Source organism: Pecten maximus, chromosome 17, assembly GCF_902652985.1.
Source record: "Pecten maximus chromosome 17, xPecMax1.1, whole genome shotgun sequence".
NCBI classification, from domain to species: domain Eukaryota; kingdom Metazoa; phylum Mollusca; class Bivalvia; order Pectinida; family Pectinidae; genus Pecten; species Pecten maximus.
In genome coordinates this window covers 33,760,126-33,778,450 of record NC_047031.1, presented here as the reverse complement: position 1 = coordinate 33,778,450, position 18,325 = coordinate 33,760,126, and the positions used below count along the sequence as shown (strand labels likewise).

At 36.0% G+C, this 18,325-nt stretch overlaps 2 protein-coding genes across 3 annotated transcripts; both read left to right on the top strand.

Annotated features, from left to right (window-relative positions):
- Window positions 1–8,501: 8,501 nt before the first annotated feature.
- On the top strand, window positions 8,502–15,218 carry LOC117315653 (neuronal acetylcholine receptor subunit alpha-3-like). The gene is made up of 2 exons (XM_033869947.1): window positions 8,502–11,113; window positions 14,866–15,218. Exon 1 carries the CDS (start codon window positions 8,696–8,698, stop codon window positions 9,905–9,907), a length of 1,212 nt encoding a protein of 403 aa, XP_033725838.1. The 5' UTR covers window positions 8,502–8,695; the 3' UTR covers window positions 9,908–11,113; window positions 14,866–15,218.
- A 1,195-nt stretch (window positions 15,219–16,413) lies between these two features.
- LOC117315652 lies at window positions 16,414–17,551 on the top strand. 2 transcript variants are annotated; one of them, XM_033869945.1, is made up of 2 exons: window positions 16,414–16,662; window positions 17,155–17,466. In XM_033869945.1, exons 1-2 carry the CDS (start codon window positions 16,506–16,508, stop codon window positions 17,337–17,339), a joined length of 342 nt encoding a protein of 113 aa, XP_033725836.1. In that variant the 5' UTR covers window positions 16,414–16,505; the 3' UTR covers window positions 17,340–17,466. The 2 variants fall into 2 exon arrangements, with proteins under 2 accessions (XP_033725836.1, XP_033725835.1); XM_033869944.1 differs by having other exon boundaries at window positions 16,436–16,662; window positions 17,149–17,551.
- Window positions 17,552–18,325: the final 774 nt, after the last annotated feature.

Below are 18,325 nucleotides of genomic sequence, written 5' to 3'. Positions count from 1 at the left end.
TAAAGCTTTTGTCAATGTACATATTACTTGTCTTATCAAAATTTAAATACTTATTGTGGCAAGTATTAAGGATGCAATGGATGTATTTAATTCATAACCATCTTTTTTCCATATGTAATTTTTCTTTGCTGCATTACTTCTTTCACTTAAAATTCACATACCAAAAGCATCTGTGTATAACTTGACAAGTGTGTTTTCATAGCTGTCCATTATTCCGAGGCAGTCTTCATGTTTTGCTTCATTCTTGAACTGTATAGGCAATGGCAGTACTGTAGACTTTTCTGACATCTTTTTAGCATTCTGATGAGGAATATGGGATAGAAGGTGGGGCTTGATGAACTCTAACCCTGGAAGGCGAGACATAATCCGGCCAACCAAAATCCCATATGCTTCCAACAGCTGTTCCTTCTGGTCATCAGATAGTAGAACATCTTCAGCAACAATATTGTTGACATCAGTAACTGGAGCCTGGTTGTCCATATCTATTCTTGCAAGACGACTGAAGATGATGTTGGAAGTGAACAGATGCAGATCTTGGTTCTTCCTTTCTGTATTGATGTGTGATGTCCTCACATATATATCTAAGTTGTCACCTACAATAAAGAAAAAAGTAACAAGCGGCACATGGGCCTTAACCGTCACCTGAATTTTAATATATCTCTATATAAACTCTCATAAAGCTTCCATATCCATAAAGTTATTATATAATAGGACAGTGGTGACATTTGTTAATGACATGGTATTTTATTGAGGATACACTTCAAGGGATCTGCTCCACATTACAGACTCAACGACCATTTATTTGAAATATTTCAATAAACGTGATCTCAATTAACCATTCTTAAATCTGGTTATTTACCTGTGATCTTGATCAACGGATTCTTCTTAAGATGGTCCACAACTAATTTATTTGATGACTCATTTACACTGTCTTGAAATTTCAGTCTGCGTTCATGTGATAATACCAGTCCCATTTGATTCAGTCTTGTTTGACCCTACATTTAAAATTTTACAGAATGAGTATTGATATAAGTGTAACATGTAAACGTATTACTTAACAGTACTGATAATTAGTTGTTTGTAACTTAACACTGAAAATGTACATATGTTTTGATGTAATTTACAGTATAATTATCAGCAATGTCACATTCATGTGTTAAAAAGAAAAATACATGAAAAACATTAACTTAAAAACTTTTTCAGACTATCATGAATATTTTATAGCCCATTCAGTGATATTTATCCACATAATATGTCGACATCATGCCACATGCCATTATTCGTGACAACCAATTTAAGGGATATATAATATATATTATGTATACATGTTAAAAGTACATACATGTATAATTATAATTCATGCACATACCATTTGCATTCTCCTCCAGTATCAAAGTAAAACTGCAATCAAACAGCAACACTTGAAACAATAATAAAGAACAAATAACTTGAATAACTACATTCTACAAAACAGCAACACTTAAAACAGTAAAAAAAGAACAAATAACATTGGTAACTACATTCTACAAAACAATGTACTGTAATATAGTTTCACTTTATGATCAAGAATAAAGTTGGTTATTCTGAAGAAGTTGTTCAAATATATAGTTAATGCGAGACAGGTCACAATACAACATCAGGACTCTGGCCTTGAACATTTCTAAAAAAAACATTATAGGGCCAATAACTTGTTTGAATGATTTTATGGTATATATAAACTAAAAAAAAAAACAGGAATGTTTTGATGAGTTTACTGTGTATTCATTTCAGAACTATATCTGTAGCCATTTCCTTCATTTATGTGTGGGACCTATATGCGATCGTGTGCAAGATTGTTTGCATGTAGTATTTCAAATGATTTAGTTTTTAGCCCACCATCATCAGATGGTGGGCTATTCAAATCGCCCTGCGTCCGTGGTCCGTGGTCCGTCGTCCGTCCGTCCGTCCGTCCGTCCGTCCGTAAACAATTCTTGTTATCGCTAATCCTCAGAAAGTACTGAAGGGATCTTTCTCAAATTTCATATGTAGGTTCCCCTTGGTGCGTAGTTATGCATATTGCATTTTGGGACCGATCGGAAAACAACATGGCCGACAGGCAGCCATCTTGGATTTTGACCATTGAAGTTTGTTATCGCTATTTCTGAGAAAGTACTGAAGGGATCTTTCTCAAATTTCATATGTAGGTTCCCCTTGGTGCGTAGTTATGCATATTGCATTTTGGGACCGATCGGAAAACAACATGGCCGACAGGCAGCCATCTTGGATTTTGACCATTGAAGTTTGTTATCGCTATTTCTGAGAAAGTACCGAAGGGATCTTTCTCAAATTTCATATGTAGGTTCCCCTTGGTGCCTAGTTATGCATATTGCATTTTGGGACAGATCGGAAAACAACATGGCCGACAGGCAGCCATCTTGGATTTTGACCATTGAAGTTTGTTATCGCTATTTCTGAGAAAGTACTGAAGGGATCTTTCTCAAATTTCATATGTAGGTTCCCCTTGGTGCGTAGTTATGCATATTGCATTTTGGGACCGATCGGAAAACAACATGGCCGACAGGCAGCCATCTTGGATTTTGACCATTGAAGTTTGTTATCGCTATTTCTGAGAAAGTACTGAAGAGATCTTTCTCAAATTTCATATGTAGGTTCCCCTTGGTGCCTAATTATGCATATTGCATTTTGGGACAGATCGGAAAACAACATGGCCGACAGGCAGCCATCTTGGATTTTGACCATTGAAGTTTGTTATCGCTATTTCTGAGAAAGTACTGAAGGGATCTTTCTCAAATTTCATATGTAGGTTCCTCTTGGTGCCTTGTTATGCATATAGCATTTTGGGACCGATCGGAAAACAAGATGGCCGTCAGGCAGCCATCTTGGATTTTGACCATTGAAGTTTGTTATCGCTATTTCTGAGAAAGTACTGAAGGAATCTTTCTCAAATTTCATAAGTAGGTTCCCTTTGGTGCCTAGTAATGCATATAGCATTTTGGGACTGATCGGAAAACAACATGGCCGACAGGCAGCCATCTTGGATTTTGAACATTGAAGTTTGTTATCGCTATTTCTGAGAAAGTACTGAAGGGATCTTTCTCCAATTTCATAGGTAGGTTCCCCTTGGTGCTTAGTTATGCATATTGCATTTTGAGACCAATCAGAAAACAACATGGCCGACAGGCAGCCATCTTGGATTTTGACAATTGAAGTTTGTTATCGATAATTCTCAGAAAGCACTGAAGGGATCTTCCTGAAATTTCATATGTAGGTTCCCCTTGGTGCCTGGTTATGCATATTGTATTTTGAGACTAATCAGAAAACAACATGGCCGACAGGCAGCCATCTTGGATTTCGAAAATTGAAGTTTGTTATCGCTATTTCTCAGAAAGTACTGAAGGAATCTTTCTCAAATTCCATATATAGGTTTCATTTGGTGCCTTAATCTTAACTTTTATATATAGGTTTCCCTTGTTTGAAAAGTACTAGAGGTTTCTTCTGAATTTACACAGATTAGTAAGACTTAGAAGAAGAGAAAAGTAGAGAAAAGATCAATCTGACATGGAACCTATGAAGAACATTCAATGGTGGGCGCCAAGATCCCTCTGGGATCTCTTGTTCTAAATTTAATACAAATGCTTTTTTGAACATTTCATGAAAACTCATGGGTATATAAGCACTTCCATGGTTCTATGGACAAGGCTACATGTGCTTTTGGACTTGTTTGTTCAATGAAAATATTGGAAAGAGAAAAGAAGGATTATAACGAACATTTTTATGAACATATTGTATTATTAGTGAGTAAAATTCTCTCCGACATATGCTGCGCCATCAGATGAACTCACTGGTCCTTTGGTGAGCTAGATATGTAGCCATGTCCTAGAACTTATCAAATAACAAACAAACATATGCTTATAAATGCAACATGTTCAATTACCCTTTCATTAATACCACCCTTGATAGTAATTGCTGTTGAGAGGCGATGAAAAGCACTAAGATTGTTATATTTGTGCTTCAGCATAATTGAATATGCAGCAGCAAGACAGGGAATTGTGTCTTTATCTACTGTACCATTGTCAGGAATTGTGACACATAGCATGGCATCGAAGAGATGGGGCACCCTTTAATATAAGTTATGCATGTTATATTTTCATCAATGAATGGTTCTAGTGCAAATCTGTCCATCTTAAAACAAATTAATTATCACATTGTTATACTTAATATTTTTAATACTTTTGTTATCATCATACATCAAATTTCCTCATATCTTTATTGATCTGATCTCACATAGAGGGTTTTAGTTGATATATACTTAATTAGCATTTACATACACACATAATCAATAAATACCTGTTTTTCATTTCTTCTACTATCAAACACAATAATCTATTTGCATTGTTGTGCAAGTCCACTACGTTCCTGTATTTGTATAACACAGAGGAAAGCATAGTTGTCCTTGATGTTAGTGAGGAGGCCTGATTTCTCAGTTTTCCAAAAACCGGATCCGATTGTGGACAGCACAGATTCTCAAACCTTTTTTTGGCACTGGACAGAATATCCCTGGTCAAGGCTGTGTCTTCTAAAGGTGCCCGTGATGAACAGGCAGCATAACTAATCAAGTAAACACATGGACATGGTTATATACACACATGCACATTAACTGTTATTCGTTTATTATGTCAACCAATTTTAATTTATATTTATCTAATATTAGGGCTCAATGTGTTAAGACATGCAATAGAAGGTCAACCCTTACAAATACAGCTATACATTTAGTAATACAATAATGTAAATATTATCCAATATATAGCAATTACAGCAGAATAATATACTTATTTTCATACCCATGTTCATTGGCAGTACTGGCAGTAACAGGACCCTGTGCTTTGTCAGGTATATAGTGTTCCAGACTTTGAAATATTCTGCAATATAAGTGAAGGAAAATATTTCATATCATAACTTTATAGGTGACAACAATAAATAATTTGTATTGAATGAAGGTTTCAATGGAATATGAATAAACTATGCATCTAAATTACCATACAAAGTAAGCTTATAATACATGCATGTATTTCTGTCCATTTCAAATTTGCAGCAAGATTCTTGTCACAATTATATACTTTATGTTTACATATACATACCCAGGTTCAGTAACAGGAGAAGCAGACTCAGAGTCATCTGTTAGTGTGAACTGCAGTTTCTTGAATTTTCTATTTGTAATATAAATATAAGTACAGCATAAAATCGAAGGTGAATTAGTCAATTATATCATTAACCTTCAATGTTAGATTGAATTTATGTAAACATTTTAAATACAGACCAGGACTTGAACCTGGATTTCCCATATAGTATGGGCACTCTACATTGAGTTACCTGTATCTTACATTTACTATGTATACATAACGTTTTATTTGAACGATCCATTAATGTCTTCACCATTCTTTTTTAACAAAAACTTTGTGTGAAAAAAAAATAAATTTAATATTTTTGTTTGAAAATGTGGTTTTATCATAAATATTAGCATGTATTACCAATTTGTCCAGTTATTACTTGCCTGTCCACAATGTGCCAGAGTTCAGAGGATTTTTATCCTGTTTTTAGAGGAGGCGTGGGATTTCCAGGTATGTTCTCAACTTGCTGACCAGGAGATACTTGAATTTATAGAGTACTATATATATAGCTACTAACGTCACATCAGCTAGCCTACACCACTACTGTTTACATCTTACCTGGACCGATTTGTTGTCACGCTCACGTTGTCAGACCTGGTAATAGATTTCGGGGTGATCGGGGATAATGCCACACGTTTTGATGATATGTTTCCCCTGGTATACCGTTCTGCCCCTTCCTTCACCTCGGTCATGAATTCCAGCGTCTTTTCAAGGCGCGTATAACAGCTTCTGCATATAGAGGCTTGTGAAATACAATTGTACACCGCCTCGTCCGAAATAACCGATGCCAATTTTGAAAATATTGCAGAACATTTCCTCCCCGAAAGTGAAAAAGTAATTGTCAAAGCCGATCTATGGCAAACGAAGCAACCTACAACAGTTTCTTTCTTCGGAGTTATGACCTCGGGGTCAACAGAGTGGAAGTTCGTGAGCCGTTTACAGAGGTGTAATGAAGGGAACCGCAATGCACTCTGGTAGAGATTGATATTTTGCTTCGATGACATCGACAAAATGCCAATTCGCCCTGAAAGTGAAATACACACATCTCCGAGGTCATCAGAACGTGACCACTTATGGGATGTTGTTAGATGTTCATGTAACGTAGTGAGAATGACCATCTAGATTTTAATTAGATTGCTTGAGATCCCTTGGGCAAATCAAACTTAAACATGATGCATTGCTTTCTTATAGGAAGTGCTTGCTTGTCTTAAAATTCAAATCCTAACTTGTTGTGCAGGCGACACATTGTTGTGTTATCGCTGGGTAGGAATCCAACAATTACCCAAAACACCACAGATCCACCTTAATCTACACATTAAAACAAGAAAATACTATAATGTGCAAAACAATAATTTTGTATGTAAGGCTTTAAAGCGACATGGGTTGACCTATCAACGTTTGTAAAAGTTTTGATAGGTCTTACCGGTCATACTAAGACTCGTGTTATAAATCATATATATATATTTATTTATAGACATCGTTTACTATCCTAAGGAATGATTTTTTGTTTAAAGGAATTCGCGAGATTCGTCGAACACCAGATGTGTGTTCAATATTAATTTATAACATTTATGAATAAAAGTAGTTTTCACTCATTTATAATTAACTGTGATGGAATAGATATCATATTTGTACAGAAAATCCGCAAAATATGTCACTCTGCATTCGAACTGGAATATTCAGCCACGCCTCCTTCGTTTCGTTAAGATATGACGTGACACCAACAGTTCTCTAAAAATAACAACATTTCGATAAAAGTCACATGACATAGCGTAGCGCCTGATATAAGTGTGCCGCTTTTGTTGCGATTATAACCACAATTATAGCCCGTTTTACTTATATTAAGGTAACATGCATAGCTAGTAAATGAGTTTAGAACATCAAAAAACACAAGCATTATCTGTATTAAATATAAGCACCAAAGGGCGTCAATAAGTGCGCGTGTTTACAAACTGATGTGTACATGAATATAAAAGACGGAAAGGGATCAAGATAAGACAATTATAACTTTACTTGTTAAATCATTTATTGTGGTACGATGTGGTAATACTTTGTTATAGTGTCTGATTTGTCAGCATGGTAACAAGTGTACCTTGGAGCGGAACTTCATTACGAGCCTGTCCATCTGTTGCGTCGACTATCAATTTATCCCGTAAAACTTTTCAGAAGAAATGCATCGTTCCACTCGACTGATACGGCCTCCTTCGCTCTCTTCCATCTTTCGCTATCTTGTCATGTCCTAATTTTATGGCCGATTGGCCCATTCGCTAATCGCTAACTAGGGGAGCCGTGTAAGCCATTTCCTTTCTGTTCGTGAACCTGTCTGTACATGGTCGTATTAACTGTCGTTGGCGGCGAGTAATTTCGCACTTCGGGTCGAAGTTACATTTTCAAAAACTTTCATTTTAAAGAACTTTTGGTTATCCAGGGGGTTTTAGTGTTGTATTACGGTAAAGTTTATAACTTTTGGTTATCCAGGGGGTTTTAGTGTTGTATTACGGTAAAGTTTATAACTTTTGGTTATCCAGGGGGTTTTAGTGTTGTATTACGGTAAAGTTTATAACTTTTGGTTATCCAGGGGGTTTAGTGTTGTATTACGGTAAAGTTTATAACTTTTGCTAGTTGAGAAAAACACTAGATTCCCGTTAACTTTTGTTTTTATAGCATATTAAAACTCATTTCAACGACGGAATGCTGCTTTAAAGTAAAACCAATGTTATATTGTTGACAATGCATTACAACAGCATAGTTAAGTCTCAAAATTCTTTTTTTTTAGTCTTTAAGCATAAACTATATGTTGAAGTATCTAAATTATTGGTCAGCATTACACGATTTTTGAAGCAATTTTTTTATTTTGAATGTAACTAGATGGTACCGATGTATATTTACATTTTGAATAACTCGTTCGTTTGATGTTGTAACGCTTTTTTGCTCAGAAAGGTTTGCTTGAGCCAAACGAGGATGCACTTGGATTTCTCCCTTGATGCGTTTGATTATTCGCTACGTGTGCAATACAAAACTCCAGTGTAAGTAATGGATACAAACTCCATTGATTTGGAAGTAAAGTGACATGTTATATAATGTGAAATCAGAACACCACCGGTATTATTTGCCAATACATTAAGGCAACCTTACATTGATATTGAATTGTACACAATACAAAGATCCATGGGCATATGTCTTAATTGGCTCAGAGGCTGCATTAGGTGTATCTATTGATTTGACCGAAATTGAACCTCTGCCAGGATTGGTTGTACGTGTGTTTGCGTCAATGTTTCTTTGGATACGACATGGACTCATCATTAAAACACTTTCGAAACGGGAACCCATTAGCATTTGGTTTTAATGCTGTATGGTATTGTCAAGCAGAGATCGACCTCGTCAGGCAAAGGTGTGGAAAAAGGCAAGTGTTGGTTATTAGAAACACGTACTGAACCTGTTGCTGTGTCGTGTGGATAATTATCCGTGATATTTTAAGGAATCGAAGTAATTTAGTAAATAGTACAATACAATATTTCAGTACAAATATGGTATATATTTTAATTATCTTAATGTTAACTCAGAACATCTATACAATTTGTGCTGATATTCGCGTGAAAACAGGGCAGCAAATTGTTGCTAACTTATTTGAAGGGTATTCCCCTGTTGTCAAACCACGATTGAATCTCTCGGAACCTGTTGATATCAATCTAACATTACATTTTACGTCATTGAGGGAAATTGACGAACGACTACAGACGATGACATTTATTGGTTGGATAGAGCTGTCATGGATCGACGAGTTTCTAATATTAAAAGATGGAGTGAAGAGTGTACAGCTTCCAAAAAGTACGATTTGGTACCCGGATGTAGCTCTATTTAACTCCATTGACGATCCTCTACACATCAGTGATGGTGAGCATATTGTGCTTCTAGAAGATGGACGAGTTGTGTGGTTTCCTGGGCGACAATACAGTGTGATCTGTCGTATCGATATCAGGCGGTTTCCTTTCGATACACAGAAATGTCAGATTCGTCTAGGCTCTTGGCAGACGCCTGTGTGGGTGCAACGGATCGTGGACACCGGGGATAGTCTTAGTGATTTAGGATATGAGGAAAATGGGGAATGGGAGATTATAGACAGGATAACACAGCCAGAATACAATAGCAACTTCAGGATTTCCTATGTTATATACGAGATCCATTTTCGTCGACTTTGTTTGTATCCTGTCATCAACACGCTTCTTCCGGTTATCCTTCTCTCCTTCCTGAATACTCTAGTGTTCCTTCTCCCTGCCAACTCGGGAGAGAAGATGACCATGTGTATATCGGTCCTTCTGTCATTTACGGTGTTTTTGACCGTGTTTAATGATATGATGCCGCAAATATCGACCACAATTTCGTATCTGTCGATTTACCTATGTGTACAGCTCGCTATGAGTGGATTGGCTGTTATGGAGTCCATTTATATCTGGCGAGTTAATTACCGTGAAAAGAACGAAACAATAGAAAATGTACATGCCGGGTCAAAGTATAACGGTATATTGCTGCCGAATCCAGCAGAAGGTTTCATGTTCAACACACAAGACAGTTCCCTGGGGGAAGATTCGATCGGACAGTTGGATTGTACTGCTAATCATATTGGATACATCAGCAATAATAACATTGACGATAAAAGAGCTTCACCTAAACGGCTGTCCCTCCCCAGGTTTAAACAGACATATTATATAACAGCCGAAGGAAGTGGCCGTCACTGTTAACTAAATTCCAGACGTTTAGATGTAATGTGTTTCTGGATCCACCTTTGTATCACTTCCTTGTCCACAACCATCCTTCTCATTATGTTCTGGATATAAGGTTCATAGAAATAGTAAAATAAGTGATATTTATCAAGATTAAAAATCACAATTCTGTTGCAATTAAACAGAAGTGACTTGACCAATTGATGTTATGTGTAATGGCTATCCATGGCTTGATTGTGATATTTAATTTGTTAACTACCTATTAATTTCGTCAAAGCAAGCGTAAAACGCAAGTTTCAGGAGAACAAATAAAGCTCGTGTAAATCAGACATATTGCACAAAATAACCATGCTGTTATGGTAACAGGTATATATAGCAGGTAGTGCGAGCGCATGTTTGACCAAATTTTACTTTAATTGCTAAAATGTCGACTCTTTTTCTCTTCTGTTATAGACACTTGTGACCATAATGGCATGGTTATTATGTGCAATATGACTGATCCATGATTTATGTCTGTTTTGCCGAATTTGACGGGTAGTTTAACCAATCAAGACCCATGGACAGCCACGATACATATTAACAATTGCTCGAGTTACATCTGTTTGATTGCAACATAATTGTGATTTTTAATCTGGATGGATATCACTTGCTTTACTATTTAAATGATCCTTAACAAACACACATTTTTTTTTTATTTCATATTTTTATTGACTGTTCCGAAGACAATATTTTCTCCAATGCTTTACAAGATGATCCCGTGTTTGGTTTGGACGGGATAAATCGATCTCAGCGTGTGTAGGGAAAGATAGCTGGCACGCGGTATTACGTCACTACCAATTGTAGTGTGACGTCATCATTAAAGTAGCGTAACCACGTCGTAAATTTATAACGTCATGAATTTACTTCGACGCAAATTCCACGGGAACTTGATGTTGTTGCAATGAAAAGGTTTCACAACACCTTATTATTAGAAAAATATAGTCATACATAGCCCGAGTGCTAGCCAGCCAAAATCATACATGAAGGTCGAGATATGTCGGTCCGTGTAAAATTCTATCGATGTCGTCTGTCAGTACACAGTAGTGTTTTGGAGACAAGATAAGGTAACTTTGGTCAAGGAACACGATGTGAACAAGGCAATGTGTTAGGGAGAAGGTGTGTAGCTTAGCTATATACACCGAACCGAACCCTTACATCAAACAGACCATTATATCGCCACAAAAGGTAGGTGTGGAACATTCTATGCTATTTTTTCGTCGAACGTAAAATTCATTTGCACCTATTACATATGACTTTCCGTTTCCGATAAACTTTCAATGCTGTGTCATTGTCCTGATAAGATAGACAGAAAAAAATCACGATCATAAAACCTCACATTTATATATGATTGCAATATTTCAAATACATTGTCTTCATATGACCTCTCTACGTGTATGTATGCCTTATATTACTAATAAATTGTAATAATAAAATGTATGTGTGTATGAACGGCTGTAATGGTCCTAATAAAGTATCATCCTTAAACCTCGACGAGAACGTATTACTGATTGTATAGTGTTCGTTCATGCCTTATCGGTCAAAAAACAGTCAAAACTTCTTCCCAAGGGGTCGGTTACAACACCGAGAGGCTGGCTTTTGATTAACCAATTTTAGGCATGAAATAGGTGTTTGTTACCTGAAAAATCCATATATTTTTTTTATATATTTGCTATTTTATAAGACTGAGCTCCGCGTAAGAATTCGTCAGTAGAACTAACTTGTAAGGCTCAAATTGGTTGGTTGAAGTCTTTATTCCTTTGTGCGTTCATATCTGTATAACTTCAGTCTGTGTTTCTCTAGTCCATCTACATACGTCGTATCCTTGTCGTCAGTGTTAACATTCTGTCCTACAGCCGGTCGCTGGCTTTTTAAAGAGATCTTGTAAATCCTAGCTCGTGACAATATAAATCTCATGGCTTGTTACATGTAAATAGGCTTCATATAACCCTGAGGTAATTACACTGTAGTCAAGTCGTCACCTTTAATTTCTAGCCACGGATGTAGCTATTAAGTACCCCTAAATAATTCCTCACATAACAATAAGCTATACGTAGGAGTAATGGATTCACAACATCAAATTTTCATTCTCTTGTGTTATACCTGTGAACCAAGTAAATACCTTAACACTTATATACATTCCTGAACTTATCAAATTTCACAAGTTATTTTGTAACAGATTCCCTGTTTTCAGTTCAACCCAAAAACCTTTTCGACGCTTTGATTTCGAATAAGCAGTCATCGCTAGGTGTTGTTTACAATTAGCTTAAACTTTATAAGCACCGACAGGTTGGGTACGATTTTCTAGCAATTTTCCTTGCAGCTAGTGTAAAATACTTATAGATCATCACTATACAACTGTTCACGTGTATGTATGACTGTTATATTACTGATAGATTATCATACAACTGTCCACGTGTATGTATGACTGTTATATTACTGATAGATTATCATACAACTGTTCACGTGTATGTATGACTGTTATATTACTGATAGATTATCATACAACTGTCCACGTGTATGTATGACTGTTATATTACTGATAGATTATCATACAACTGTCCACGTGTATGTATGACTGTTATATTACTGATAGATTATCATACAACTGTCCACGTGTATGTATGACTGTTATATTACTGATAGATTATCATACAACTGTTCACGTGTATGTATGACTGTTATATTACTGATAGATTATCATACAACTGTCCACGTGTATATATGACTGATATTACTGATAGATCATCATACAACTGTCCACGTGTATGTATGACTGTTATATTACTGATAGATCATCATACAACTGTCCACGTGTATGTATGACTGTTATATTACTGATAGATTATCATCATACAACTGTTCACGTGTATGTATGACTAATATTACTGATAGATTATCATCATACAACTGTCCACGTGTATATATGACTGTAATATTACTGATAGATCATGATACAACTGTCCACGTGTATGTACATTGTATGACTGATATTACTGATAGATTATCATCATACAACTGTCCACGTGTATGTATGACTAATATTACTGATAGATTATCATCATACAACTGTCCACGTGTATATATGACTGTTATATTACTGATAGATTATCACCATACAACTGTCCACGTGTATGTATGACTGTAATATTACTGATAGATTATGATACAACTGTCCACGTGTATGTATGACTAATATTACTGATAGATTATCATCATACAACTGTCCACGTGTATGTATGACTAATATTACTGATAGATCATGATACAACTGTCCACGTGTATGTACAATGTATGACTAATATTACTGATAGATAATCATCATACAACTGTCCACGTGTATGTATGACTAATATTACTGATAGATTATGATACAACTGTCCACGTGTATGTACAATGTATGACTAATATTACTGATAGATAATCATCATACAACTGTCCACGTGTATGTATGACTGTTATATTACTGATAGATTATCATACAACTGTCCACGTGTATGTATGACTGTTATATTACTGATAGATTATCATACAACTGTTCACGTGTATGTATGACTGTTATATTACTGATAGATTATCATACAACTGTCCACGTGTATATATGACTGATATTACTGATAGATCATCATACAACTGTCCACGTGTATGTATGACTGTTATATTACTGATAGATCATCATACAACTGTCCACGTGTATGTATGACTGTTATATTACTGATAGATTATCATCATACAACTGTTCACGTGTATGTATGACTAATATTACTGATAGATTATCATCATACAACTGTCCACGTGTATATATGACTGTAATATTACTGATAGATCATGATACAACTGTCCACGTGTATGTACATTGTATGACTGATATTACTGATAGATTATCATCATACAACTGTCCACGTGTATGTATGACTAATATTACTGATAGATTATCATCATACAACTGTCCACGTGTATGTATGACTAATATTACTGATAGATTATCATCATACAACTGTCCACGTGTATGTATGACTGTTATATTACTGATAGATTATCACCATACAACTGTCCACGTGTATGTATGACTGTAATATTACTGATAGATTATGATACAACTGTCCACGTGTATGTATGACTAATATTACTGATAGATTATCATCATACAACTGTCCACGTGTATGTATGACTAATATTACTGATAGATCATGATACAACTGTCCACGTGTATGTACAATGTATGACTAATATTACTGATAGATAATCATCATACAACTGTCCACGTGTATGTATGACTAATATTACTGATAGATTATGATACAACTGTCCACGTGTATGTACAATGTATGACTAATATTACTGATAGATAATCATCATACAACTGTCCACGTGTATGTATGACTGTTATATTACTGATAGATTATCATCATACAACTGTCCACGTGTATATATGACTGTAATATTACTGATAGATTATCATCATACAACTGTCCACGTGTATGTATGACTGTAATATTACTGATAGATTATGATACAACTGTCCACGTGTATGTATGACTGTAATATTACTGATAGATTATGATACAACTGTCCACGTGTATGTATGACTGTTATATTACTGATAGATTATCACCATACAACTCTCTACATGTATCAACTAACCGTGTATGTATGAATGTATTGTACTAATAAATTGTGATAATAAAATCCATACACATGTATTATTGTAATACTACTAAAATTGTCATCATTAAACCTCTTGATGCGATGTTCTTCTAATATTAGTGATACATTGTCATAATGAAACATCTTCACGTGTATGTAGGACTTAAATGTTCCTTATCAATTTCAGTGTTAAAATGTTGCGAGTTAATGTCCTTTATTTGTCAGATGTATAAATATTTTAATGAATGTATTGATTGATAGTTAATTGTTAAGCATGGACTTATGATTTGTAGATGAAGCCAATTGTGTCTTTTCTACTCCTCGCCTTGGCAACAACGGTATTGTCTTGTAGCGACTGGTACCAGGGAGCCTCGTGTTATTGCGCATGCGAGGACACCGCTATTGCCTGTAAACAGAACTGTAATCCACAGCTGGGTGATCCACAGGATGTCATATTCCGGAATGTGTGTACCGACTATTGTAACATGGACAGTATTCGGTGTATGCGCAAATGTTTGACGTAAAAAAACAATATTGGTGAAGTAAGCAAAATGAGATCAGTAGCATTTAACAAATATAGAATTCTAGATGTATACAGGCAGATTGTCAGAAATAACACAAGGAATTAAATCATATATTTACCGCATTATGTTGTTATTAATGTTTATGATTTATTTTAGCTTACATTATAGACTTGCCAAAGGAAATGACCTTTACCTCTATTCAAGGTAACAGGATAATTTTTTTGGAATTATTTAAACAGTCTCTTACATACAGTCCTAGATTCAAGATAGTTGACCGAGATGAAGCCATGCAAAGAAATAAATAAATATTGTCACTTCTTTTCAGAGGGGCGACACCTTAATGTTTTCTGCCGAAATAAAGCAATTATGCTATGGGGGCAGCTTATGGAAATGGATATATTTTAACGTAAAAGTCATTGAACTTGGTGTATACTGCTAAATGACAACGCAACCATAACAATTGTGTATAGAAGGATTAATTTTGGTATATCTTTTATTATGGGGTATGATACAAAAAAAAAGGATAACGAGAGTACACTCCTGTTTAGCCCATCCGGCCCTAAAAGCTCAAGTAAGGTAATACCATGACGCATCGTCCGTCAGGCGTCAAGTTATGTAAACGACTTCTCGTTACTACATGTAACTTGGGAGTCCCAGAGTAATATTTGTCTGATATGTTCCCTGCTCCGAGTTATCTCGATTGAAGACCCAGAGCCTGGTTTACAGTCAGCCAATTATCCATCACTTGTTTTTAAAATCCGGGTTACTTAGCGCAAGTATCATGCTACTTTACTTCACGCATGTTTATGTACATTCCCAGATAGCATGACTACGTTGGGCCAACGTTGGCATATGGTTGTACGGTTGGCCAATGGTTGGCGTTGGTCATACAACGTTGGCCCGACGTTGGCCCAACAACAACTTGTTTTACTCGATAGCAAGTGAAGATAAGTTGGGAACACTACGTTGGCCCAACATGGCCTGTTAGTACATTTCAGTGCTGAATTACCTAGGTTGGTCCAACGTTGGTCCTACGTTGACCCGATGTTGTAAGCCCAAGCAGGTTTACAACAAATTCAAACAAAAGTGATTATCTGTAATCAAAGTTGATATATATATTATCAATCATTTGTAAAAATACACTTCATAAGATTTTTTAATAGTGATTTTTTTTTCAAAATCACTATATAATAAAATGTATTGTTTGCGTGAGAATAACTAATGATAAATTAAAGTCTTTTATACTGTAGTAAAACAGGAACAAGGACATAAATGTTTTGGTAAATATTTTAGTGGCCGGTTTAAGGATGCCATTTTCTATGCATGTTTACTGCCCACAACTGGGTCAGTGCTTCTCACAGCAAGGGTCGGACCAGTTCCCTTGGTAACCGTGACATCTGATACTAGGGATGGTCAAGCTGCCTGCAGATGTTACATTCTTATCAGGGACCTTGTCCGAGCTGTTTAACTGGTTGTATACAGTACACGTGCTATTTCGACTTACACAGAAGATATTTGGATTAATCACGAAGAAGAAAGAGAGCATTTCTTTGATCAAAAGACAATGTAAGTAGGCTATATGATTTGCTTAATTATATGTTTCAATTCCTGAAGTAATTTTAGTATATTAATTAATTCCACAAGACCACCTGCCGTACGTACACTACCGTACGTACACTTTTGCTTGCTAGATATCGGGGTCATAAAGTTTTCATAATTTATTTTTCATTTCTTACACACACACACATATATACTAAGTATATTTATCTACAAAATTTGTGTAGCTGTTCCATGTTCAATGTCAGATCGTTTGTAATTCCCTTGTTTCTTGATAAAGGGGCAGATTGCCTCGAAAATACTTGTCTGTACTGTCGTTATTACTACTTGACAAATTTCATAAATATATATATAATCTATATATAATAATGTAAATTACTTTAATGCCATAATGCCATAACTGCAGAAATGTCCAGGTTAGCGATTCAGGCCATCTGTGCCGCCTGATTTTTACATTCTGTGTAGATTTGATATATTGTTTTTTTATTCCAACAGCTACAGTAAGGAAGAACCGCCTGTGTGCGACAGCAACAGATTCGGAAATTGCAGCAATTGCAAAAGATTGGTTCAGATTTGCTTGTGATCGCGATGGTGGCAGGAAAAGGAGAGAGGAACAAAAAAGGGCACAACAGGCAGCTACTGCAACTATCAATGCTGTGCTTAGTGACAATTCCGAACAGGACTGATCTGGGACAGATAACTAAAATTAACATCTGATAATCATTTATCAGTTTTGACTCTTTATAATGATATATAACGTACTGTAATCAAAACTGTTGATTGTATAAGAGAAAAATGTACATTTACTCACTGTATTGTCATCATATACAAATAAATTGTAAAGCACTTGCCAATATGACAACTGATTAATTTTTATGTTGCCAGCATTACACATAAGCATCACTTTATCTACTATTTGTTACGTTGGGCCAATGTTGGGCCTATGAAGGTGAAACCAATAGTTGGAAATACACACTTGAAACCAACGATGGGCCAACGTTGGCTATCTGACATACAATGTTGGTCCAACGATGGGCCAACATTGGCTACATGACATACAATGTTGGTCCAACGATGGGCCAACACGTTGGGCCAACGATGGGCCGATGAGCAAAATTACATTGGGCCAACGTAGTTTGCCAACATTGGCCCTACGTAGTCAACATCTGTGGGCCAACGTTGGCCCAACGTAGTCATGCTATCTGGGTTAGTACTTCAATCGAACCATGTTAATACTATACCGACATTCCCCACGTCGGACGGCTTGGGCCCGGAATTGATTGCGATAAGATATTACCTTGACCCATATTCAATGTAACAAGGATATGTATATTAAAATATTTATACTATTTCCTCACAATTTTCAAGACTCTGTCATCTGATTTCAATGGTAGGCTATTGGCAAAAAGTGTTAAATGACCTTGGCCTATATTCAAGGTTGCATGACTCAAATTGTTCAAACATTCAAATGACTTCCTCTCAGAATCCATTGCGCAGGTATTGTACCTTCTGTTCATGTGACCGGGTGGGGTGTGCTGCTGGATGTCTTCGGCAGTATGCTTCAGTGAGATAGCACTTTAAATCGGCAAAAGTTCCGGCCTATCACAAGGGAAAAAACGAAAAAACGAAAATACCCCAAAACCCCCAACCAACATTTACGGGGGCCCAAAGC

What these genes read in the sequence shown, in the direction of transcription:
- LOC117315652 (XM_033869944.1), top strand. Translation starts at nt 16,506, where the DNA reads ATGGTCAAGCTGCCTGCAGATGTTACATTCTTATCAGGGACCTTGTCC. An exon ending in TTCTTTGATCAAAAGACAAT is followed by an intron (nt 16,663 to 17,148) that starts GTAAGTAGGCTA and finishes TTATTCCAACAG; the next exon opens with CTACAGTAAGGAAGAACCGC.
- LOC117315653 (XM_033869947.1), top strand. Translation starts at nt 8,696, where the DNA reads ATGGTATATATTTTAATTATCTTAATGTTAACTCAGAACATCTATACA.